This window comes from Pseudorca crassidens, chromosome 15, assembly GCF_039906515.1.
Source record: "Pseudorca crassidens isolate mPseCra1 chromosome 15, mPseCra1.hap1, whole genome shotgun sequence".
NCBI lineage: Eukaryota > Metazoa > Chordata > Mammalia > Artiodactyla > Delphinidae > Pseudorca > Pseudorca crassidens.
The window spans coordinates 59,430,262-59,455,495 of NC_090310.1; the positions used below are offsets into that span (position 1 = coordinate 59,430,262).

A 25,234-nucleotide genomic window follows, 5' to 3' on the forward strand; every position below is an offset into this window, starting at 1 on the left:
GTTAATCAGAATATTAGTGTTAGTTATTTTTGGTTTTGTTCATGGCTCACACTATTCAGAGTCAAACACTATTTCCTTCTGCTTTAAAAATTCTGTGTTACACTCTGCTTCATATGCTTGAAATCAATACTCCATCGGTTTTTCATGAAAATTTCATAATACTTAACTATGCCTTCTACAGTTTCTCTTTCGATGAACTTCCAGTAACGCATAATTCACCCATATACTTACCAGGTCTTTCACAGACACTACCATTGAGTGGGTTGATGCAGGTTGCAGCTTTTAAGCCCGAAGTACTGGGTTCGGACAAAATTCCACAGAATCCAGCATCACTGGGCTCAGATGGCATCCATTGTAGCAAACTATTTGTGAATGGGGACATATCTTCCCAGCACCAGTAGGACACATTGATCTTCCGAAGGCCAACCCACGGGGTTAAGGTGAGCTTGGACTGTAGGCAAAACAGGCACAGCTATGAATATAATCAATGTCTTGACCAAAACTGGATTCTAGACAAAAACCATTAAGTTACATACATCCAAAAGATAAAGGAAAACCTCCCTATCCCGATTCAGCCATGGTAGATTACTGCAGACCATCATTTTTCTGTTACATATCATGCCTGGCACTTTAATATGGCCATTTTACAAAGGACAGAAATATAGTTCGGAGAAGATATCAATATCAAAGTAATAATCAAGTTCCTAAATTTCTACATGCTATGACAAATGCTATGAAGGAATGACCAAACCCAACTTGGTTTAAATGTCTATTTATACGTGAAATCATTGTATCGATATTTATGAAATACCGGTTATATGCCTATCATTATCTAAGCCTGTTTTGGAAGCTCTGGCTAGTTCAGGTTTAGATAAATGATGATTAAAGATTCCCACCTTCAGCTGGGGAGGTGGGGGGTATTGGCTGTCACCGAATTTATAGAGAAAATAGGACAATGAATTCCTGGGAAAGTCTGTCTCAGATGCCACATGTAGCCAAAACCCAGACCCCACTTCCTATGTCCTTCCCAAGGAAGTGCTTCCCATTCCTCCTACCTGCTTGAAATTTCCCCCTAACTGTTCTATACCAAAGACAATGTTGTTGAAAGAGCCGTTGTCTTGTATCTACTTGACTGAGGGTAGGACCACAGTTCTAGGGCTCTGGACTAAAAAAGACAAAATGTGACTGTGGAATATCAACTACAAGCTGCCTGAGAGTACTGGGTGGACAGGAAGAGAACTTGGGGACTTTCTGTGCTCAGAAACTCCTGATAAGAAGATGCCCTCTCCTTTTGGCTTGGTCAGATCTAAGAAAGACCCAAATGGATGTCTATTTCTTAGGATGATTAGCATTAAATCATATTACACACTGTAATAATACCTGAAATCTGAGAGACTCAGGTGGCTTAATTCAGCTCAGCTAATTAGTAATGGCATTCCCCTCCCCCACCCCAACAGAACCTAGGGATAAAACAGATATGAAATCATCTACTGATGTCACAGGATATGTGCATATGTAAACATGCTACTGTTCAATACACATGTAATTATTGATATATCTTATAATTTAATGAAATATGACTAATAAAAATAAGGTGTTGGAAATTTAAAGATAAGAAAGAATTTATTAAAAGAAGAGAATTTGACAGTGCAGTTCCATAGTGTATTACACTGCACCTACTAGCATTCCTCCTGCTGCCAAGCACATCACAGGTAAGCTGTAGTCATGCTGTCAGTAGAAGGATGGATACTAGAAACTTAATTTCCAAAGATTTTAACTCACCATGCTCTGCGATGACTGCATGATTCGCAGCTGCTTAAGGACAAATTCCACCTTCTTCTGGGTTGTAAGAGAAGCCAAAAAGGCATTGTGGTTCCTACAGGACAATTTTGCATTGTCATAATTCTCTTTGGCAGTAGTAATTTTCAGACATGAGTTTCCAACCAAATGCCAGCCAATGCCACAGATATTTTCTTTATTAAAGAGGGGAGAGAAAAACAAAGAGTTTTAGAAATCACACAAAACTACGTATATTAGCAGCTTGAACTGCTGAAAACCTAAAGGGCTTTTGTGAGCTGAATTCTAGATACTTCATTCAGATGTGGTGAGTGCATCAGACACATTACTAAGAACCAAATACAGAATACACACAAGAATTTTTTAAATGTTTATCAGTCATATTTCCTGGATCTCAAGATGCATATTCTGAGGTCAACCCTCCTATGTTTTAGAGGAAAACATTTGTTTGATGTCACTGTTAAACTTATAAACCTCCTTTTGAAGAAAAATCAGAAACAAGGCTAAAATCCTAAGAGCAGAAAAATGAATATGCATTATTGGAAAGATGGGGTGGAAAACTGCAAGAACAGAAATGAGTTGGTGAGTGAGCAAGCTGCACTGTTTTCACATCAAGTGAAACAAAACATCCAAAAAGTGAGGTGGAAAGAGGATTTTTGGGAAATAAACCGAAGTGCTACAGTACACCAGGTAAGTTTGTAATCTGCTACTGTGACCTCCCTGTACCCACCCAAGGAACTGCAGAAGCTATACATGCTTCCTGGAAGACAGTGCACAAGCAAAGCAACTTCACTGGAACCAAAGTACCCTGGAGATGCCCTCAACAATGTTCATCAACAGCCAGTGAGATAAACGGAAGGTGCCACAGGAAAGGGATCATTTCAGAGCAGATAAAGACTTGTTCCTCAAAGTGTGGCATCAGTGTCATTGCTCGCTGAAATGCAGATTCTAGGGCCCCACCACAAATCTGTGCCAGAATCTGGCTTCTAGCAAGACCCCCAGGTACTCTGCTATGCCCTAAAGTTTGAGATGCAATGAGGTAAAAGAACAAGAACCCCACTCTAGCAAGCTGAATCAAGTACTTCCGAAGGATTTCAAGAGGGGCCCCAGTAGACTCCAGCTACCCTGTACTTGTGTTGCACAGAGCCAAAGAAGTCCCCTTCCTGGGCTTCCTGGTTGAGCAAATATATCATACAGTTTCAGCCATGGCTGGCTGGCTTCAGGCCCCCAACTCATCATCCTGAACCTCAGAAGTGCTATAAATTGAGGTATCTGGGGCTGGGGTCATCCCAGGAGGTGCTGCTGACAGAGACATCTCTCCTTTCCTTCTTATCAGAAGGTGCTGAAAACCTGATCCCAGTGGTCAGTAAGAAGTACTCTTCATAAAGTGTACAGCAGGGGCTTCCCTGGTGGCGCAGTGGTTGAGAGTCTGTCTGCCGATGCAGGGGACACGGGTTCGTGCCCCGGTCCGGGAAGATCCCACATGCTGTGGAGTGGCTAGGCCCATGAGCCATGGCCGTTGAGCCTGCATGTCCGGAGCCTGTGCTCTGCAATGGCAGAGGCCACGGCGGCGGGAGGCCCGCATACCGCAAAAAAAAAATAAAAATAAAAAAATGAAGTGCCCAGCAGACTGGCTGCTGAGACTGCTGCTTTCTACTCCCAGGTTACCGTAGAGTGGGGTAGGGACAACGGAGAGTGGGGTTGGGACAAGAGAGCAGGCTCAATGACACAGAGTCAAGCTGTCCTTGATTCTCCACAGCAGCAGATGACGCTTCACTTTCTTTCAAAGGATGGTAGAAGTAAATACTTAAGAACTGTATTTCTGCTTTAAAATATAACAAACCACAATAGTGGTGACGGGGAATGAATGGATAAAATGAGTTCGCCCCTTTTGCAGGGTTCAATCTAGGCTGCACAGTATTGAGGGTGTGTGCGTGTGAAGTCTTTGGACCCACACACATCAAGATGCCCCTGGCAAGGCCTACCAGGCAGGGCGATGCACTCCTGATTCCGAGGCTCCCACTGGCAGTTCTGGTCCAGGGCACAGCTCCTGCAGCTGGTCTTCTTGTTACAGTAGTACATGGGGTTATCCTTGGGGCAATGATCGTACCTGGAAATGGAGATCTAGAATACAATGGACAAAAGCTTTTCTCTTATATCCACAGAGAGAACTCATGGCAAGAACAAATAGGATACTAAAAACAACAGTCTAACTGAGGAAGCAAACTACAAATACATACATACATAAATAAATAAATAAAATGTAGATGAAGCAGCACTGCAGTGGAAACACTATAGTGAAATGTTCTGTTCAAGGACATGCCTTTACCTGGCAAGGAAGCAGTGCATTCTTTTAAGCACCATGCTTCAACTTGCTTATCTGCAGAATGGGAATGTTGAACTTGCTGCTTTTTAAATGTCTCCCAAACATTCTAAAAGTTTTTAATTTTATGAGCTGCTTTACAGACTGACAAATAATGTCTTATAAACAGTCAAAAATTATAAACGTTGAGTCATCATATCTTTTTTTTCCTTATAACCTAAATAAAAAATCATAAATGGTAAGCATAAATTATGTTGAGCCAAGATATAACATAAGACAAGGAGATTTTGCAAAGTCTATTATTTCCACAATTCAGTTTGGTTGCTGCTACACACCTGTCTCACTTTCACTCTCAAGTCCTAAATTGCTCCCCAAACCCTGCATATGTAGAGGGAGCACACCATTACAAACTTCACGCCAAGAATCTAGTACTTAGCCATAGCCATGCATAGGGACTGGGGTGTACTCAGAATAATAATCTTGCCTTCTTCTAAAACACCACACATCAATCCTCGTGGCTAACAGAACCTTTGGAATTAGGACATACAGAGCATCCCTTACTAAAAGAAACTTGAGCAATAATAAAATCCAAATCTACACTGAAGGTTTCAAAGATAACTCTGGGCTATACCATACGCTCTAAAATCTACATCTAATCCCACTCAGGATTTTTCTATCCTCTGAAATCCTTTAGAAACAGCCTCTGACCTGGCCTTCTGTGCAGCTGTGGTTCATAGGGACACAATGGTCATGGCACCAGTGGCAGTCATTTGTGTTGGCCGTGCAGCTGTAACAATCCGTGTGTTGGTCACATCTGTCATGGTCAAGAGCTGTGAAGAGAAGAAAAATTCATCAACTGTGACAGCTTCTCCTCAGAAATGTCACAGGCCATTACAACTGCTGTTGAGCAAGATATGACACTGAGGCAAAAAAAATAAAATAAAATAAAATAACAAGCCTTGGGAAGTAAAATGAGGAGTGAAACTGGCAGGAAAATATATTGGTGTGTTCAGGTCAAAACAGTAAATAAGTAAACAATCTGAAGAAAAGTAAATAAGTAAACAATCTGAAGAAATGCCATTTTGTACTCCACCCTCCTAACAAAAGTACACAGAAAGTGAAAAACAAAGATAGAATAATTCAACGATGTGATATAAAGGAAATAGGTCTGGTTCTTCCAATATTTTTCTTTTCAAGAAAGAAATCAACTAGCAGTTGAATGAACACCAAGAGCAGCCCAGGGGCTAAACAAAGAAATGTAGGAGACCAAGCCATTCCTCCAGCTATAAATGCAATGCTGCTCTGGGCACAGGAAGCAGGCAGCACCACAGAACCCCAAAGAAGGCAATACACATATATGTAAGTCCAAGAAATTCTGGGCTACTAGAGACCTGTTGATCTCCTACTGACCCTAGACAGGTCAAGGTCAGCAATGAAAGAGAAGCCACACAACAGTGCTGCCTCATCTATTGAACCATTCATGGACATGGCACATGGTAGAATCCATGGACAAGAAAAGGCAGGGCCCACCCTCACGAAGACCCCAACAACCTGCTCCTTAGGCTGTTCTTCCTGCCCTGGTCATCACCCCATGGACTGGGCCCACAGAGAAAGCAGAGTGAACCAAGGAAGGTGACATCTGAGATGAGTTCATAGCAAATGGGTTCATAATGAACCACCTAAGGTAATTAAATATTATTTCCTATAAACTTGCACATTTAATTTGAACTTTTTAAATATGGTTAAAAAATAACTATTTCACTGATCGTATCCCTTTTAGGAGACAGTGACTAACCCTACCAAGTTCTGGTCATGTTAGTTCTCCAGCACTCACCAGCCCACCAATGAACCTGTAAAGCTGCCTGGGTGTTCTTACTGAGGATTTATGTTCAGTTTAATTTGGAGCATTCCAGGAGAGTGAAAGCTGCCTCTATCCATCATAACTCTCACGGTAACTGCTACACCAACCCTAACAGTTAAGAAATTCAGTCAACATAGTTTAAATTAATTGAAGTGAAACAATATTTTTCAGAGACATTTTTCTTACTTTTAAAGGACTTTCTCACATATGACTTCATTGTACTGCACTGTGCTATTATGTCAGAGCAAAAGGGTAAAAGGAGCTGAGTAGGTAAGATGAAGAAAGTTTGGACAATATAAGGGGTGGTTCTAGAAGGAGGGATCACTGTTCATCCTCAGCAACTGTCTGCCTTGCTATCACTGCTGTGCCCAACTAGAGAAGCTAGAAAAGAATAATACCTCTATCCACTAGAACAATCTACTCCAACATAGCTTTTCTGGATTGGCCCTCTTAATCTCATCCTTAATGTTAGAACTGCATAATCCAATATGGTAGCCACTAACCACATGTAGTTTTTATTTATTTATTTTTTGGCCATGGTGCGTGACATGTGGGATCTTAGTTCCCCAACCAGGGTGGAACCCATGCCCCCTGCAGTGGAAACGTAAAGTCTTAACCACGGGACCGCTGGGGAAGTCCCCACATGTAGTTTTTAATTTAAATTAATTAAAATTTTAAAATTCAGTTCTTCAGTCACACCAGTCTCATTCCAAGTGTTTGATAGCCACATATGGCTAGTAGCTAACATATTGGGACAGCGCAGATATAAAAAGTCCTACCAGATTGCAGTGCCTCAAAACAGCTGAAACTAGGTTCTGGAGTTGGTATACAAAGTCTATACAATGCTAAAAGGTTTTGTCTTCATCATTAGCAAACAGCATACGTGGCACGTTCCTATCCATTATAAAGATGTTTACAATCCAATTTTCAAACACCCATAAAGCATTTGCCCAAGTTATTACTGAATAATTTTGGATAATAAAATGAACATTAAAAGTACACATTGGATGGGCTTCCCTGGTGGCGCAGTGGTTGAGAGTCTGCCTGCCGATGCAGGGGATACAGGTTCATGCCCCGGTCCGGGAAGATCCCACATGCCGTGGAGCGGCTGGGCCCGTGAGCCATGGCCGCTGGGGCTGCGCGTCCGGAGCCTGTGCTCCGCAATGGGAGAAGCCACAGCAGTGAGAGGCCCGCGTACCGCAAAAAAAAAAAAAAAAAAAAAAAAGCACACATTGGATAAGTGACTTCACAATTCAGATAAAATGAGATCTCAAAGTAATTAAATTTTAAGAAGAGATAAAAACATACTTCCTTTAGAAAAACACTCTGATTTTAACTTTTCTTCTTGTGCTTCAGTCGCCAACTCCCAGGAGACACACTGAGATGACCCTGTGTCCCACACACACCGGATGCCAGGTCCTGCTGCTAGACAAGCAGCTTCACTCTGGTGTGCTTCACACTGTTCTGAAGTAAATACCAGGATGTCACTGAGGAGGAGACTATTGAAACCACCAAATACATACATGGTGCTAAAAGAAAAAAAAGAGAGAGAAAGAGTTCACTGGAAACTTACATAAACAAATGCATGATATACTTCTTATAATCTTTAAACGAATCTCACATATCAAAAGTCCTGTAAAAAAGTTATTTTCAAGACCTCAAAAAACATTCTTATACCTTTACTTCCCAAATTCCAACCTTTCACAATGGCCTGTGACTACCCAGAATAGTTCCAATAATCTACCTCCTCTTTACAGCTACTATATTAAAAAGTTCTCATGATAAGTGAGTGACTTTTAACCAGGATTCTTCAAAATATTTTAGTGACAGGGCAAGCTAGCATATTTTAAAATTATACACATAATCCTATATCTACATGTTTTTAAATATTAAAAATAAGTATGTACAATTTAAGAAGTATAGATAAAGGCTCTCTAATCAAAACTGTGTAATGAAAACATAGACCAATAAGAAAGAGATAAAAGTGCATATGAAAATTTAGTACACAGTACAAGTCACATTTTAATTAGTGGAACAGATGATTTCAAGCATTTCTTTCAACTCTGAGATCCTATAATCCACCAGGAAGTTTAGTACTAACCCACAATGAGGTATCAAATAATTCACTCTCACTGTGCCTCAATTTTCCTCAATCGACAGAGGATAACTAAAGCATAAAGATTCTGTGGTTGTATTTTTACTATATCTGAAAACTGACATATTTCAGTAACCAAAAATGAACACCAGGTTTAATTTTTAACTTCATATTGGTTTACTTAGTATCACATTATATAGTCTGGTTTCAGCTAGTCAATTTATTGCTTAAACCAAATAAGCTCCATCGGCCTCTCAGTACAGCTGGTGTGCTTAGCAATTCTGAATTCATCTGGTCACATCGGCTATGTGAGGGTAGGCAAAGTCCTTCAAAGAGGCTTGGAGCAGGGAACTGAAAAGAACAGCTGCATCTGCAGCAGTCTCAATGCCTCACAGCCCATTCTTCTTCCTGCCTCCCTCAAAAACCACAAGAACAACGACTAAGTGAAGCACAGCTGGCCCAATGCAGATGCTCGATTAAGGGAACCATCATTCAAAATGTGGAAATCACGTGAATCAGAGTTTCTCTTTAGGTAAGTTGCTTCACAAAATTAAACTAACCATTACAGCAGAAATTAACACAACACTGTAAATCAACTATACTTCAATTTTAAAAAATTGAAAAAAAAATTAAACTAACCATGGTTTTTTACTACATGACCTCCCTTGTCATGCCCTGTCCCCCTCCAACCCTGGCCCATTCATACAGATACTCACATATAGGCTCAAATACTCCACTGGAATTATACAAAAAGAAGCACATTATTATAACGCAGGCAAGCCATTCCCAATTTTGATTCATGGTTAAATTACATCTTACGGTAAACTTCTGTCAACTTCTCTGAGTTTATATAAAACCTCCGAAATGTTTTGATAGAAAATCCATTTATTTGCTAATTATCATTATGGTACTAACAGCTGCCATTTAGCAAATGCCTATTATGTGCCAAATCTTATGCTAGGAGAACACCATGAATATAAAGATGAACACAGCTGAGGCCAGGCACTCACAGGCAAGATGATGACAAAATGGACCCACTGTTTTTCAGATGAAGAACATCAAGAGGCACTTACTAGAAAACTTTAAGCCTTTTCCTTACTGAGGAAATATCAAATTACAATTTAAGATAAGACTTCAGGGACTTCTCTGGTGGTCCAGTGGTTAAGAATACGCCTTCCAATGCAGGGGACACAGGTTCGATCCCTGGTCTGGGAACTAATATCCCACATGCCATGGGGCAACTAAGCCCACATGCTGCAACTACTGAGCACGTGAGCCACAACCAGAGAGCCCACGTGCCACAACAAAAAAAAGATCCCGCACGCTGCAACGAAGATCCCACGTGCCACAACTAAGAACCAACGCAGGCAAATAAATAAATAAATAAATATTTTTTAAAAAGATAACACTTCAAATTAGTAGTCAAAAATTCTTCCATTTAAATCTATACCTATCAAATATTCCCACAGTAAAACCGTATTTATTGCTAAATTTCAGCTGTTTACTTTGTGAAAGATGTCCCTTTTTCCAGTATCTAAGTGTTTGAATTCTGTCAATTCTTCCTTCACATCTCCACGATAGGTTGCTTTCTTATCTTTCTTAATCCAAGGTGAATTACCTCATCTAACTTTCATTATCACAACAGAAATTTTGAAAATGAAGGGAATCCTAACATAATATACATAGGCATTATGGCATTTAAATAGTTTCAGGATTGATAAGGCCTAGAATTTTAAAAGGTGAAGTAAACAGTAATCAGAGAAGAAACAAAATGAGAAAAAATTAACAACATGATTAGACTATTTTAACAAATGAAAAAATCGGTAAAGCACACTATAAGGTACAGGTCACATGGCCACTCTGGAGCTCCCTTATATGAAAGATGCTTCTCCAGGGGCAGATTTGTGAAGAGCTCTATTAGTTTGGGCCAGGCACTTCTGAACGATGCAATGAAATGCAGTGCAGACTTCAGATTATCCAAAGACTTGATATATATGAAGCACCACAGACTTGACCTATATGAAGCATCAGAATCTCCCCACCTCTGTTCCCATATCTTATCCCTTACCTAAAGTGCCCTCTCTCCTTTTTTTCAAATCTTTCTTCACCACTCAGACAAAAGCACCACAAACAATAGCAAATAGCAGAAGGCCTAAGACAGTAACTGCACACAACTTTTGTTGTCCCATGCACTCAGACAACACCAAACATAGCTTACTCCGGCATGCTAACAAAACTACATCAACAAATATGGCATTAGAAGTAATTCAAATCCACATCAAATATTTTAAATATAGATCAGGAAATTCATACCTAACATAATGCTATGAAAAAACAATGGGATAAGGTAATCCTATGAATAATATGTAAGTCCAATATCACTTCATATTTTACTTCATTTTCATTTTAAACACAAGAGAAAAGGAACAAGCACTTCTTCTTCAATTACCTGTTATATAAGACTGCTGAATGGCCAAATCTGTTGACATCATGGTGGAGATCAGGTCTGGGAAGCACTGACCATCGGTCACAAGCTAGGAGCAAGAAAAACACATTTCAGAAGGGACTGTCACTCATAATCAATAGGGACTGGCATTTTCTTTGGGAAAGAAGACTGTAATAAACACAAATATATCTCTCAGTTTTTCTTAGTCACACCATTATTTCTGAAGTAAAATGCAGCAGCAACAGAACAGAAGGGCAAGGAAGAACGGTAGGACTCTATAGCAATTCTAATTAGTGAATGCACATTCACATCACTCACTCTGTTGCCTATCAATATTACCCACTAGAATGTTTTTTTTTTTTTTTTGCCATACGTGGGCCTCTCACCGCTGCAGCCTCTCCCGCTGCGGAGCACAGGCTCTGGACGCGCAGGCTCAACGGCCATGTCTCATGGGCCCAGCCGCTCCGCGGCATGTGGGATCTTCCTGGACTGGGGCACGAACCCGCATCCCCTGCATCAGCAGGCGGACTCTCAACCACTGCGCCACCAAGGAAGCCCTAGAATGTTTTTTAACTTAAGCAAATTTTACATTTTTCAAAGCTTACATAAGTAAAACATGTGAATTCCATAATTATTTTTCACTCTATATTGCTTTGCCCAAACTCAGTAACTAAAATAGAAATGTACAGGTGGAAAATTAAAACTAAAAAAAAAAAAAAAATCAAACTTTATCTAATTTTTAAAAGGTCCTTTCCTAGACCCCCTAGATCTACTAATTTCCCTTTGTTCTGATTCACGCTAGCAACTTCTCTTCTGGACCTCAATACCAACAGGTGCTGCTGAACCATACCAACCTCTGACTCACTGTCTTCTGTTCCCAGACACACAGACTTTCACACTCACTAAACAAAGGTTCTTCCACTCAATCTGGACATTTATTCAACCCTGACAACAAAAGCTTTCACTTTCTTCTCCTACCCAGCCTAAACTCTGTGGTCTTCCTCACATGCAGAACAGAGGCCATCAACTCCCACAGCTTCCTGACCACCCACCTTGCTTCCTTCCCTAAAACCAGTGTGGCAGGAGCCCTTCCTCTTATCCCACCTGACTTTTACCACAGTATTTAAATATGCCCAAGGAGGCACTCAACTTACCCCTTTTCTTCCCTTCACAGACAAGGGTTTTTTTTTTTAATTAAAACGGTCAACATTCACTGTGTATATCTCACCATATATTACTTCTCAGCCTCCTGTAATCTGGATCATTCCTCCATGTCCAGAGGGTAGTAACTGATCTCTTTGTTGCTAAATGTGAAAGACTCTCCAGTCCTTATTTTACTTAATCCCTCTGTAGCCACTGTTAACTGCTACCTCTCAGGTCCCCAGTTTTGCCTCACTTTCCTCCTATTCTCTGACATGCTTCTGCCATCTCCATTCTCTTTAAGACTTCTTTATGTATCTATTCCCTGGCTCTTTGCTTGTCCCTGATGACACATGCTCCCTACAGAAGTTCACCCCCTCCTACAGCTCCCCACTGATCTCTGTACTGCTCTGTCCCACAGTCATCTCCAGCTGAACATGCCCCCAAATCCAATTTACTCACTTCCTCCCAGACCCTGTCCCTCTACTTCTATTTCCAGCCTTGGTAAAAAACACCATCTACTGTGGCCCACACCAGATACCAGATAAGGATGCTGTCACAGCTCTCAAAACACACTCAGGACAATCCTCGGGTTCCCAGTAATTCTCAAACACATATGTCTCTTTATCCTCATTGCCACTTCCACAGTCTTGGCTCAAACCCTCCTCAGGATTTCATCAACAGCCTCCTAACTCCCATCTAGCCCCTTCCCAACTACTCATCACAATGCCACAAAAAGATCTTCCTAAGACACAAATACAATTCTATCACCTCTTCTGTAAGATTCTTCAAAAAGCCCAAACCCCTCAGCATGACATAACAGGTCCCTCAAGATCTGACCAGACAACTGCTTGCTTCTAGTTCCACTTAGAGCCACTCTTCCCTGATGTGCTACTAGAATACAGCCAAAACTAAATACTCATAGGCCCAAAGTATGTGGCATGGTCTCTTTCCACCTCTGTGTCTCTAAACATGGGCTTCCTTTGCCTGATAAGTCCTGCCTAACTTGGCCCAGCCAACTTCCCAGTGCTAGGACCCAGCCTGGATGGCCTCCTCAAAAAGGCTTTCCCTGACTGTACCCTTTACCCCTCATGAACTAAGGGATGCTCACAGGTGCTCTCATATGTTCTTCTCAGAGCAAGTAACACCCTGAATGCAATTATATTGTCTGCTCAGTTCTCTGCCTCCCCCACCATGAGGCCAAGGACTGTAACTTATTCCTCTTATGATCCCCAATGTATAAGTTCAGTGGCTGGCACATAAATGTCTGTTAAAAAAGAACATCTGATGATATTTATATTTATATCATATGATATATGATAAATATTAAAGAATTTCTAGTATCTGTTTTGCATGAACCAATATTGCCCTCTTCTGGTCAGTACATTACCACACCGAATTCTTAAAAAATCGCTGTCCAAGTATTACATCAAGAATGTGTGAAACCAGTTTCAAGGGAATAAGATAAACTTAAACCAACTTAACACAATGCTGGTGGTCACAACTACGTAACACATATTACTATGTAAGGCTTTTATCTGTGACACAGGAGAGCCCAATTACCCCAACTCATCAAAGGAGGGACTTCAAAAAGAATTTAATATAGAAGTAATGCTTTTTAACAGATTACAATATCAGTCAAATTAACATAAAAAATTCCATTTGGACCTCTTTCAAATAGCTTGACCATTTTTAACTAGAAATATTTTGTTTCTTTTAAAACGTTGCTTACAGACAAAAAAGATTCTTAATGCTAAAATGGCTTTGGGAAACATACCAATGTCGTAAGCCATGAAATCTGAAGAGAAGCATTTGGCTCCATGGCTCATGGATGTGTCATTGTGTGTGTTTCCTCCAAACACCAGCATGGTTCCACTCACTATCACAGCTGTGTGCAAGTAACGGAAAAATCGGCTGTCCTTAAGAATAGTCCTTTTAAGTTTATTTAAAAATAATAAATACAAGGTTAGTTCTTTAGAATATTTATCATCTATTTGCTAATACAAACATAACCATTTTCTTAACTTCAGATCCAAGTGTGCAAATAATTCTAGATTTTTCTCTGTATATAAGTACCTTTCTCAACAATAAACATGTAAAATTGAAAGACGTATGAGAATTTTGATAAGATATGTTAAGAGCCTTAAAAATGTTCATACTCTATGTTCATACTCTATAATTCCAGTTTCTGAGTAGATATTATGTGAAATATGGATTGAAGCTTACATATGTTTTATTAATAAGACAAGAGCTAGAAACCAAAACTTCCAACTGTATGGGCTCAGGATACCCACATGATGGAGTATTACACAGTCACTAAAAATGAAAATTTTAATGACAGACAATGTAAAATGGTGTCCACAGCATGGTCTCAAATATGTAAGGAAATATGAAAAGAAACCATTGCTTTATAATTATATTATTTCATAACTCAAATGTGCTTTACATTTTTTAAGATTAGCATACTTTATATAGACCAGTATATAGTAGAGTGAGGACAGCTCTAATCTTTTAGGTACTGAGACCACCTCTGTTTGATGATTTCATGGAATGATGCCAGTAACTGACCCTAATGATAACACCTTGGTCAACAAGAAAAGGTTAAAAAGTGGATATATTCTACTTAATTACAATAGTGTGCATAAACTCAGCTATGTAGAACAATTTATTCCTTAGGATTCTGAAGAGCTAAAATTTTACAGTGGTACTGAGTGTATGAATATTGAAAAACAAAAAAAAAACCAACAAAAAAACCCAAGATTCTAATCAACCTACTACAAAATTATAGATACTACTACTTTATTACTTTCTGCTTATTTCACAATTTCTGTTTACAACGATGAAGAGAATTATCTGCAAGGCTTGAAAACAAAAATGTAGCACAATTTTCCCAGCAACTGCCAGAATTCCCACCTTAAAGTGAAAGCTCAAGAAAAAGCACCCACCACATCTGGGTGTCCACATTGTATCTGTAGAGATCATCTGCAAGCCGGTATTTATTGGCACTGAAAGCCTTGTAGCCTCCATGAATATACAGGGACCTGGTCCTGTGGTCATAGACACTGCTATGGCCATAGCCCCCTTGGACAAGGGCACCCTGGGTATGTAATATACTCCATGTGTTCTTACCTGGAAAGGGCAAACAGTTAAAGGCAAATGTTGCAGGCTCCTCCTAATACTTAAAATTACCAATTAGCTTAAGACAAGAGAAGAGATTTCAGGAGACTTGATACATGTAACTTTCTTTAACCATTTTATTTTTAAAGGAAGGCCATCTAAAACTTGTAACAAATCCAGGTGGCCAAACTTCAACCTGTTAAATGTTCTGATGTTCTAATATGTAGGAAAAGAATTACATTAAATTTAAAAGACTCAGATCCCCCTCAATTGAACACTTAATTCCCCATGACCTTTACGGACCAATTTGCAGATGTACTTTACGGGCCTACTTTCTTAAAATATCATCCACATCCACAAAAACAAATATAATAAAATTTAACCAAAGGAAAGATTATATACTAAGGGGAAATCACACTCCATTAAACCAATCTCTAAAGGGCTTTTCAAATATTTTTTTTTTCTTCAGAAGTATTTGTTGTTTCAAACCCTTTTTATTTATTTTATTTTCAACACTCATAGCATTTAGTGCTATTTTTGGCTCCTTGCCAAACTGACAGTAACAAATATATACCACATAGCACCATCAATAATCTAAACTTCACTGGCAATTCATCAATGCTAACTGTATCTCAAGATCAAGTACTGGGTCAATGTTAGGTTGAATTTTGTTAAACAGTCATAATAATAAGAGTAAAATTTTAAATCTGACATTCAAAAACGATTCACTGAAAAAAATATACGTACCCAAGTCATACTCCTGCACATTGCTAATATATCCATAGAGAGGGCAGTGACCAAAGATAATCAGCATGACCACTTGGCCAGTTTTCAATGTGACAATGTGTGCTGAGTGCCCAACCACTGCATACTGCTCCTTTGCTTTAGGGGACAACAATACCCATGATTCATTATGAATATGAAACACTCTCAACTCATTGGTCACATTCCCTGTTGAATCAATTTTTCCTCCGTACATGTAAATTTTATCCTATGGAAAAAAATGTAAACAAAATTCTAAAAAACATCAAAAGGATCAAATCTAAACACAGAAAAAGGAACAGTTCAAAACCTCAATATTATTCTTAGCTTAAAAAGTGTTAGTGAAAAGCACCTTTCAGTGAATTATTAGGTAAAGGATGTAGAAAGAACAAAATAAAATAAATCTAACCTATATCCCTAATACTTTGCCACTTTTCTTGGACTTCCTCACACAAGATCTTTTACAATATAAAATGGCTTGGAAAAATAAAGTTGAAATAAACTAAAAAACAGGGAAATGAAAATGATTACTCAGTTACATTGTAAAGTCGCTATCCTTGGCTAAACTTGCTAATGAACGTAAAAGCTAACCTACACTAGATTAATTTTTAACCATTTAGTATCACAATCATAATATCCCAGTTTGAATATGAATCCGTTTAAATCTCTCGGGTTAAAGTAGTTTCAACTTTAATTTCCACTTATAACTTAGCCAATTATATACCCCCCACATTAGAAAGTTTTCCCCCAATTAAAAATCAACACGGAAGTCAAAATCAGAGACAGAAAGTAGAATGGTGGTTGCCAGGGGCAGGCAGGAGGAGGGAATGGGGAATTATTGCTGAATGGGCATAGAGTTGCAGTTTTACAAGATCAAAAGAATTACAAAGATGAAAAACAAAGCAAAAAAAAAAAGAATTACCAAGATGGATGGTGATGATGGCTGCACAACATTATGAGTGAAATTACTATCACTGAATTGTACACTTAAAAATGGCTAAGTATGTTATACATACTTTACCACAATAAAAAAGATTAGAAAAAAAAATCCAACACTAAATAGCTATTTCAATCACATAATATGAGAAAGTGAAGAGTTCAGTTTCTAGCTTAGTACAGAGTGGAGACATTTTACCTTGTATAATGCTAAAGAATGACCATATCTAACAACCACATTGTTCACAGAACGGTTCAGTGCAAGCCACTCCCTAGAAGCAAGGTCATACCTACAAAACAAACAGATCATATTTTCACCCAAATGACAAAACAGAACATCTTGAAGTCTTTATTTGTGATCTAATCCACTTTGGAGATGCTCGTTAAATCTGCAATGGATATAGTGAGGTACCTGGGCAAACAAACCTAACATCTGGGCCTATGGGGCACATGAGAACTCAGGAAGGGGGAGCTGGGTTCCACAGCTCTGGGACGAGAAAGAAAATCTACTGGAATTTTCTAATGCTTCCTGAAAACCTCTTCTACACACTAAATCACTTGCAGGTTTGCATTATACTCAAGGAACTTTTATTACTATAACTTTTCTTTCATTTAACCATGCAAAAGTAAAGACAAATACTGAAAAAGGGATGATAACTAAGTTAAAAAAAATTCTTAGCCTTTCCTTTTATCTAATTTATTTTAAAAAGTAATATTTTCAAAAAAACTAGAATATCATTATAGCATTTCAATTATACTATGAATACACTTAAAGACCTTTAAAATATAAAAATGCCCAGAAGAAAATCATTTATACTCTTACATTGCAGCATTAATCACATTCAATATCTTAGAATATTAGTTTTGTTTTTGAGGAAAACATCATTCTATTGTTTTTATTAAAATTATACATACTCACTATAAAAAGGGTAATCAATGCAAAAAAAACAAAGAGCCAAAAACTTAAAAATGACCCCAGGGCTTCCCTGGTGGCGCAGTGGTTGAGAGTCCGCCTGCCGATGCAGGGGACATGGGTTCGTGCCCTGGTCCGGGAAGATCCCACGTGCCGTGGAGCGGCTGGGCCCCGTGAGCCATGGCCGCTGAGCCTGCACGTCCGTAGCCTGTGCTCCGCAATGGGGGAGGCCACAGCAGTGAGAGGCCCGCGTACCGCAAAAAAATAAATAAATAAAAAATAAAAATGACCCCACATTCTGTCATCTAGAAATGAATATCATTAAGTAAACATCATTCCAGACATTTTCTATGCATACATACAAATAGAAGAATAGACTGATAATATACATTTATACAAAGGGGATCCTAATATAGGTGAATTTTAATAAACAGTGTTAATTTTATGTAATTTAATAGAAAAAAGAAACCAAAGGAAAACCAATAATACTGTTATATTTTAAATGTTTTTCTATAAGTTTCCCTGAATACAAGATTTTTAAATTATGAAAAACATTATGTAAACAAGAACATGTAAGAAAGTTTTATCACAACGTAATAGCAAAAAAGGGAAATAAATATCCATCAATAGAAAATGGATTAATAAATTATAGATATCTATATAACATTTATAGAGTGAATATACTCAAGCACTGTATTATTAACACAAATCTTGAAACAATGTTAAGCTAAAAACGCAAACTGCAGAATACTGTTCCTGTAAAGACTAAAACAAGAAAATTTATTAACTCTAAAAATGTTCATATATATTAAAAGTCTAAAGATAAGTATGTGAACAAATGACATCACAATATCAGGATATTGATTATCTCTGGGATTTCAGAGGGGCATGTGGGATCTTAACTATATTAGCAATGTTTTATTTCCTAACCTGGATGATGAATGTATTAGCATTCATTATTTTTCTCTAAACCTTTTCCTTTGTTTTAAATATTTTATACATGATCTGAAGAAAACATAAAATAGTGACATTCATTAAATATAAATAACACTTAAATCAATACCAGCTATTATTTTATGTATTTTTTTGAATATGCTACATTTTTAAAATACATGAAAAGTTATTTAGAGAGTAAACTCCCTTTAGTTTTAAAATTACATGTAATTTAATTTTGGACAGACTCCACTAACTTCCTACTTTGAAAGTTGAAAACATTAGCACCCACATTTCCTCCCATTTCTTCTCCCAATTTTTGTTATATAATTTTTACATTGTCCAGGTTCAAAACATGCACATCCCATTCTATAATTTCATAGTTATTTAGTACTGGATCTGTATTTTAGTTGAATCAGTCTCCTCACAGTCCTCTTACCACAACTTCTCCTTCTTGAGTCTTTAATTCTTAATTGGCTAGACTGCACTGTCAAGTGGTTATTCCTAGTGGAGATTATACGTGCTCCTCCCCGTAAATTCTTTCATGTTGAAGAATATCTGCTTGCTAGCTTTAGAGGTGAATGACATCTTGGCTGCATATAATACTCATGGGCCATCCTTTCTTTCCCGCACAACTTTGCTGACGCTGCTCCCTTGAATGTTGCTGGTATTGAATGCTGCCAGTGGAGGTCTGAGGCCAATCTGATTTTTTTCCACTTTTGTGTGGTTTGCTTTTCTGCTTGGAAGTCAGAAGTCTCAATCATTCTCATTCTCTCTCCCCCTCCTTTCTTCCCTCCCTCTCTCTAAATAAATAAATATACATAAATATATATATGTATTATATATAAATATATATGTATTTCTCTCACTGTTTTTTAAAGATACAATATTGTACTTTACTTATGGTAGAAATAACTTAAATCCATCCAGGTAAATGTTTTAACAAAATGGACTGCATACTACTGCAACTTTTATGGCATTCTGGAAAGTGTTTCCTAAGAAGAACTAGCATGGCTTCTGAAAAACACATATATACCATATGTTCAAGCCAAAGGCCTGTTTCTTTAATCTTGAAAGAAAGGAAAGAAACAGAGGGAGCACAGAAACAAGTCTCCACGTGACCCAATCCATATCTCTTTCAAGTAACATGGAAGGTGCTCAATCTGTATCTTAATGCATTTTACTCTTCCTCAATCAATAACGTGTCAGCCCAAGAGCTGGTCAGAGACACTAAGGTGCCGGCAGGTGCTCAAATCTGGTTAAGATGAACTGCCAAAAGACACTTACATAACAGGTTGTCACTCTTTTCACAATACAGAGAAGCAAACACAAGACAAGAACAATGTTGATGCAATAAACTGTAAGAAATGCCAAGTGCCAAATAAACGCTCCTTCTTCTGGGAGCTGAGTCCAAGATAAAGGAATATTGAACAATTAGTTCTAAGATCTGGACATGCAGTTAAGCAAAGACAAACCTCAGGAATTCAGAAGTAGGTGTCTTCCATAAAGGTGCAGCCACCTCTCTCACAAACTCCTCCCTGATGGCTGGTAACACAATGCCCATCATGCCACAGGGCACATCCTCTGCCCCTCACAGTGGCCTGGTATTCCAATTACAGTGTCTGGCCATCCAAAGACCACAGGAAAGGCTCTACAGAAATTGAACTTGACCCCAGCCAGCAGGAGTCAAGAACTACCTGAGGCTTCCCACCCAATAATTTGCCGTTTATCCTACAAGTTCAATAATTTGATCAAATCAGGTTTTGTCATTGAACAACTATAATATTTTTCCTGAAACATCTTGTACTATTTCAATCAACTCGTTCTATTTGTTAGGTTCTTTTCTTCAGTGACAGCAATTATCTGTATTATATTGGACCTTCTGTCTCCCATGTCTTTGCTTTTTCAAACTATTTAACTTTTTCATCTGTATTCATTGGAATCACGTCTACCAAGCTGGCAGCAGTTCGATTTTCATTGTAGTTTTTGCTGTGTGTAACTTATTTATATTTCTTTACATGTGTACTCTCCCATTTCATCTCATTATTATCTTCTTGCTTTTCAGCTTGTTTTTCTGAATTCAAATTCTCATTATATTGATCCATAGCACAAAGCAGTTGGAAGGAATACTTTTCCTCTATGATCAGTTGTTGTCAGTTTTACAGGCTGTGTTCTTTCCTCTTTACCTTTTCACCATAGATATTTGCATTTGCTACAATGTCACTTCTTTTGTCTTGCTTGTGGTTAGACATTGCTATCCAGACATTACATTTGCAAACTGTGGGTGATTTCTTAATTCCTTTTCTACTGTATCTAAGACAAGTTTATCTTTGCATCCTAGCTTTAGTGTGAGAGTTGGCATTTTATGTTATGTCCACTTTTCTGAAGTCTGAAGAAATGCTGGGGCTCAGGTGGGGGTGGGGGTGTGCAGTCTATTTGAATAAAATATCCAGAGTCTATTTGCCTCTGAGATTTTGTTTAAGTGTCCTATCCCAGGGTTCAAATTTTGGGATAGCCAAATTACATAGGGGCCCTGACTTCTGGGCAGACTCAGCCACTTGATCAATTTCCCCCTTTTTCACTTGATCCTCCTTAGCAACTATTTCTTACACTACTCAGTTAAAAGGGCAAGAAAACAATGATACCCACTCAGTTTGCTTCTCTCTAGATTTGGGGCTATTAGTGAGAACTCTCAGAATTTCACTCATATGGTTTCTGTGGGGGCTTGCTGTTTCTGTGTGTCTGTTTTAAGTTTATCAGATTAGGTGATACTCCTTACCTTGTGTGGTTACCTGTTGCTCAAATTTCTTACTATTATTTTTTTTAGCTTAAAAAAACCCCTATTTTTTTGCTCAAGGGAAGGAAATTCAGTGACATTTCAATTGGAAATCTTAACCAGATGACCAAGATAATTTGTTTTGCAAGAGGACCCTTGGGTGACATAAAATGGGAAATGCTTTTTAATGCAACTTAAAAGTTTTGGGTTAACAGGGTTGTGGAGAAAATAGAGAGGGCAATTCCTGCAATATGCTTATATAAGAGTATAGACAATGATAAAATTTATGATCTAAGTTCCAGAAATACTCCCTCTAAAAGGAGTCACTATATTCACTTTTCATGAGTTAGTAAAAATTTATTTGAAACTATATTAGTATTTACACAAAATACATAAAGCTGTAAAAATCATGTTTTGATCAAGTACAAGAAGAGAAATGTTAAAACCTAAAAAATAAACGTGGAGATACATTCGTTAGATTACTCCTTTCTGCACGTGGACGCCGCCGAGTAAGCATCATTGACATCTTCCCTCTCCACTGCCGTCATGTCTAAGTCAGAGTCTCCCAAAGAGGCCAAACAACTGCGGAAGCTCTTCATCGGAGGTTTGAGCTTTGAAACAACTGATGCGAGTCTGAGGAGCCATTCTCAGCAATGGGGAGCGTGCACAGACTGTGTGGTGATGAGGGATCCAAACACCAATCGCTCCAGAGGCTTCGGGGTTGTCATGTATGCCACTGTGGAGGAGGTGGATGCAGCCATGAAGGCAAGGCCACACAAGGTGGATGGAAGAGTTGTGGAACCAAAGAGGGCCGTCTCAAGAGAAGATTCTCAAAGACCTGGTGCCCACTTAACTATGAAAAAGATTTTTGTTAGTGGCATTAAAGAAGACACTGAAGAACATTATCTAAGAGATTATTTTGAACAGTACTGGAAAACTGAAGTGACTGAAATTATGACTGACTGAGGCAGTGGCAAAAAGAGAGGCTTTGCTTTCGTAACCTTTGATGACCATGACTCCGTAGACAAGACTGTCATTCAGAAATATCACACAGTGAACGGCCACAACTGTGAAGTAAGGAAAGTCCTATCTAAGCAAGAGAAGGCTAGCGCTTCATCCAGCCAAAGAAGTCGAAGTGGTTCTGGAAGCTTTGGTGGTGGTCGTGGAGGGCGTTTTGGTGGGAATGACAGTTTTGGTCGTGGAGGAAACTTCAGTGGTTGAGGTGGCTTTGGTGGCAGCCACGGGGGTGGTGGCTATGGTGGCAGTGGGGATGACTATAATGGATTTGGTAATGATGGAAGCAATTCTGGAGGTGGTCGAAGCTACAGTGATTTTGGCAATTACAACGATCAATCTTCAAATTTTGGACCCATGAAAGGAGGAAACTTTGGAGGCAGAAGTTCTGGCCCTTATGGTGGTGGAGGCCAGTACTTTGCCAAACCACAAAACCAAGGTGGCTATGGCGGTTCCAGCAGCAGCAGTAGCTATGGCACTGGCAGAAGGTTTTAATTACTGCCAGGAAACAAAGCTTCGCAGGAGAGGAGAGCCAGATAAGTGACAGGGAAGCTACAGGTTACAACAGATTTGTGAACTCAGCCAAGCACAGTGCTGGCAGGGCCTAGCTGCTTCAAAGAAGACATGTTTTAGACAATACTCCTGTGTATGGGCAAAAAACCCTCGAGGACTGTATTCGCAACTAACTGTATAACAGCTTATTTTAGTTTCTATTCTGTGGAAAGTGTAAAGCATTCCAACAAAGGGTTTTAATGTAATTTTTTTTTGCACCCATGCTGTTGATTGCTAAATATAATCGTCTGATCATGACGCTGAATTAATGCGCCTTTTTTAAAAACGTGCTCTGTAAAGTTAGTCTACTCTGAAGACATTTTGGTAAACGACTGCAACAGTGTGAGGTCAGAATTTCTTCAGGGTGATGCCAGGTTCCATTTGAAATTTATTCACAACCTGCTTGTGAATAAAGCCAGCATCTTCAGAAACTTGGTGTAGTTGAACTGACAGTTACTGTGTTGTGACCTGGAGTTCACCGTTAAAAGGGTCACCCAAACAAAGTCATGGAGTTTTTTGGTTATTAATATGATTGTTGGCACATCCTATGCAATATATCTAAATAGAATTATTATGGTACAAGATAAAGTTATAGATGGGAATGAAGCTTGTTTATCACCCATTATCATGGGTAATCAATAAACTATTTAATACCCTCTTAAAAATAAATAAAATTAAAAAAAATAAACAATGGCTTACAAGGTACACCTGTCAAAAGTAGTAGGTAACATCTATATTTCTAAGAACAAATATTTGTGAAAGAAATAAGATAATTCATTTACTCTCTTATTCATTTGATAAAGACTTATTTGAGCACATTCTATGAGCTAAGCCGAATTGAGTAAACAAGGTCTCTAACCTTGGAGAACATATAGTGGAAAAGGCAGAAAATGAGCAAGCACAGCAATGGGCACAAGTAGAATAAAAATTATGAACACTGCTCTAAAGGAAATGAGAACTATGAAAAAAAACAGGGAGCACCTGTCTGAACTAGCTGATCGGGGAGGATCTCACTATGGGACATTTAACTGACAGGATACGTAAAGGAAGAAACCAGCCCTGAGGTACAATGGCAGGAACAGTCTAGATAAAGGGAAGAGCAAGCATAAGGAGTTTTAGGTAAGGAAAGAGGGCTGATGGGGCAGGAGGGGAGCAAGTTGAGTATGGGAAGGTAAGCAGCAGTCACATCAGGTAGGATCATTAAGTCCCACAGGAAGTCACTGAAGGGTTTTAAGAAGGTAGTAAATGATAAAATGTATACCCTAAAAAATCACCCCAGTTGATATTTAGAAAATGGATTAAGCAGAATGAATGGAAACAGACAGACTTTATAGGAACCTACTGCTGAATCCTAGATGAGAGATATTGGCAAGCTGGTCTTAAGAGAGAAAAGAATGAATATGACATGTATTTGGTGAGAGAGTTAATGGGCTTGACATGAGATTATGCTATGAGGAGGTAAAGGAGAGGAAGTATCAAAATGACTCCCAGATTTCTTACTTCAAGGGAGGATGATGCCAGGAAGAAGTACAAAAATCACATAAATGGTAGAATATATGACTCATAGTATCTAGTATAACAGTGGAAGGGACAATCACCTTTACACCTTTAATTTTACCTTTACTTCTCAGGGTGGCAACACTAGAAGTAGTGAGAAGTGGTTAGATTAGGGATAGATTTTTTTTTTTTTTTTTGCAGTACACGGGCCTCCCACCGCCGTGGCCTCTCCCGTTGCGGAGCACAGGCTCCGGACGCGCAGGCTCAGCAGCCACGGCTCACGGGCCCAGCCGCTCCGCAGCACGCGGGATCCTCCCAGACTGGGGTACGAACCCGCATCCCCTGCATCGGCAGGCGGACTCCCAACCACTGCACCACCAGGGAAGCCCTAGGGATAGATTTTAAAAGAAGAGCTAACAAGATCTGCTGACATATTGTGGCAGACAGACACTAGGGTGGTCTTCATGATCCCTGCCTCCTGGTGTTCATACCCATGTATATAATATCCTCCCCTCGAGTGTGAGCAGGATCTATGACTTGCTTCTAACCAACAGAATATGGCAAAAATAATGAGATGTCATTTCCATGACATCTATCCTGCTAGCAGACTCAGGCCAGAGACTCTCCCTGTGGCCTGATAAGTAAGCAGCCATACTGGGGAAACCCTACCAATAAGGAACTCTGGACAGCCTCCAGGAGTTGAGGTGGCCTCCAGTTGACAGACAGCAAGAAGCCAGGGCCCTTAGTCCTACAACCACCAGGAAATGGGTGAGCTTGGAAATGGATTCCTGCCCAGTTGAACCTCTAAATTAGAACACAGGCCAGGTAACACCTTGATTGCTGAGAACCCAGTTAAGCCATGCCTAGAACCCTGACCAGCAGACACTATGAGGTAATAAATGTGTGTTGTTTTAATCTGCTAGTTTGTGGTAATTTACACAGCAAGAGATAACTAATACATATACTGATATGGAGTGTGAAAAAACAAGAAGTCAAGAATGACTCTGAAATTTTTGGCTTAAGCCAAATAGAAGAATGGAGTGGTCGTTTACTGAGATAGGGACTTCTGGGG

At 39.0% G+C, this 25,234-nt stretch overlaps 1 protein-coding gene and 1 pseudogene across 3 annotated transcripts in view; one reads left to right on the forward strand and one right to left on the reverse strand.

Moving 5' to 3' along the window:
• ATRN (attractin) overlaps positions 1 to 25,234 on the reverse strand; it is a 175,929-nt gene that overhangs the window by 85,179 nt on the left and 65,516 nt on the right. For all 3 annotated transcript variants that reach the window (XM_067707613.1, XM_067707611.1, XM_067707612.1), the window contains exons 7-16: positions 16,677 to 16,767; positions 15,527 to 15,770; positions 14,608 to 14,791; positions 13,440 to 13,594; positions 10,526 to 10,610; positions 7,290 to 7,510; positions 4,829 to 4,950; positions 3,783 to 3,921; positions 1,783 to 1,973; positions 232 to 451 (exon numbers count right to left, since the gene is read on the reverse strand). In XM_067707613.1, coding sequence (XP_067563714.1) covers positions 232 to 451; positions 1,783 to 1,973; positions 3,783 to 3,921; positions 4,829 to 4,950; positions 7,290 to 7,510; positions 10,526 to 10,610; positions 13,440 to 13,594; positions 14,608 to 14,791; positions 15,527 to 15,770; positions 16,677 to 16,767 — 1,652 coding nt within the window. The remainder of the gene's footprint in view (positions 1 to 231; positions 452 to 1,782; positions 1,974 to 3,782; positions 3,922 to 4,828; positions 4,951 to 7,289; positions 7,511 to 10,525; positions 10,611 to 13,439; positions 13,595 to 14,607; positions 14,792 to 15,526; positions 15,771 to 16,676; positions 16,768 to 25,234) is intronic.
• On the forward strand, positions 21,646 to 22,784 carry LOC137207595 (heterogeneous nuclear ribonucleoprotein A1-like; annotated as a pseudogene).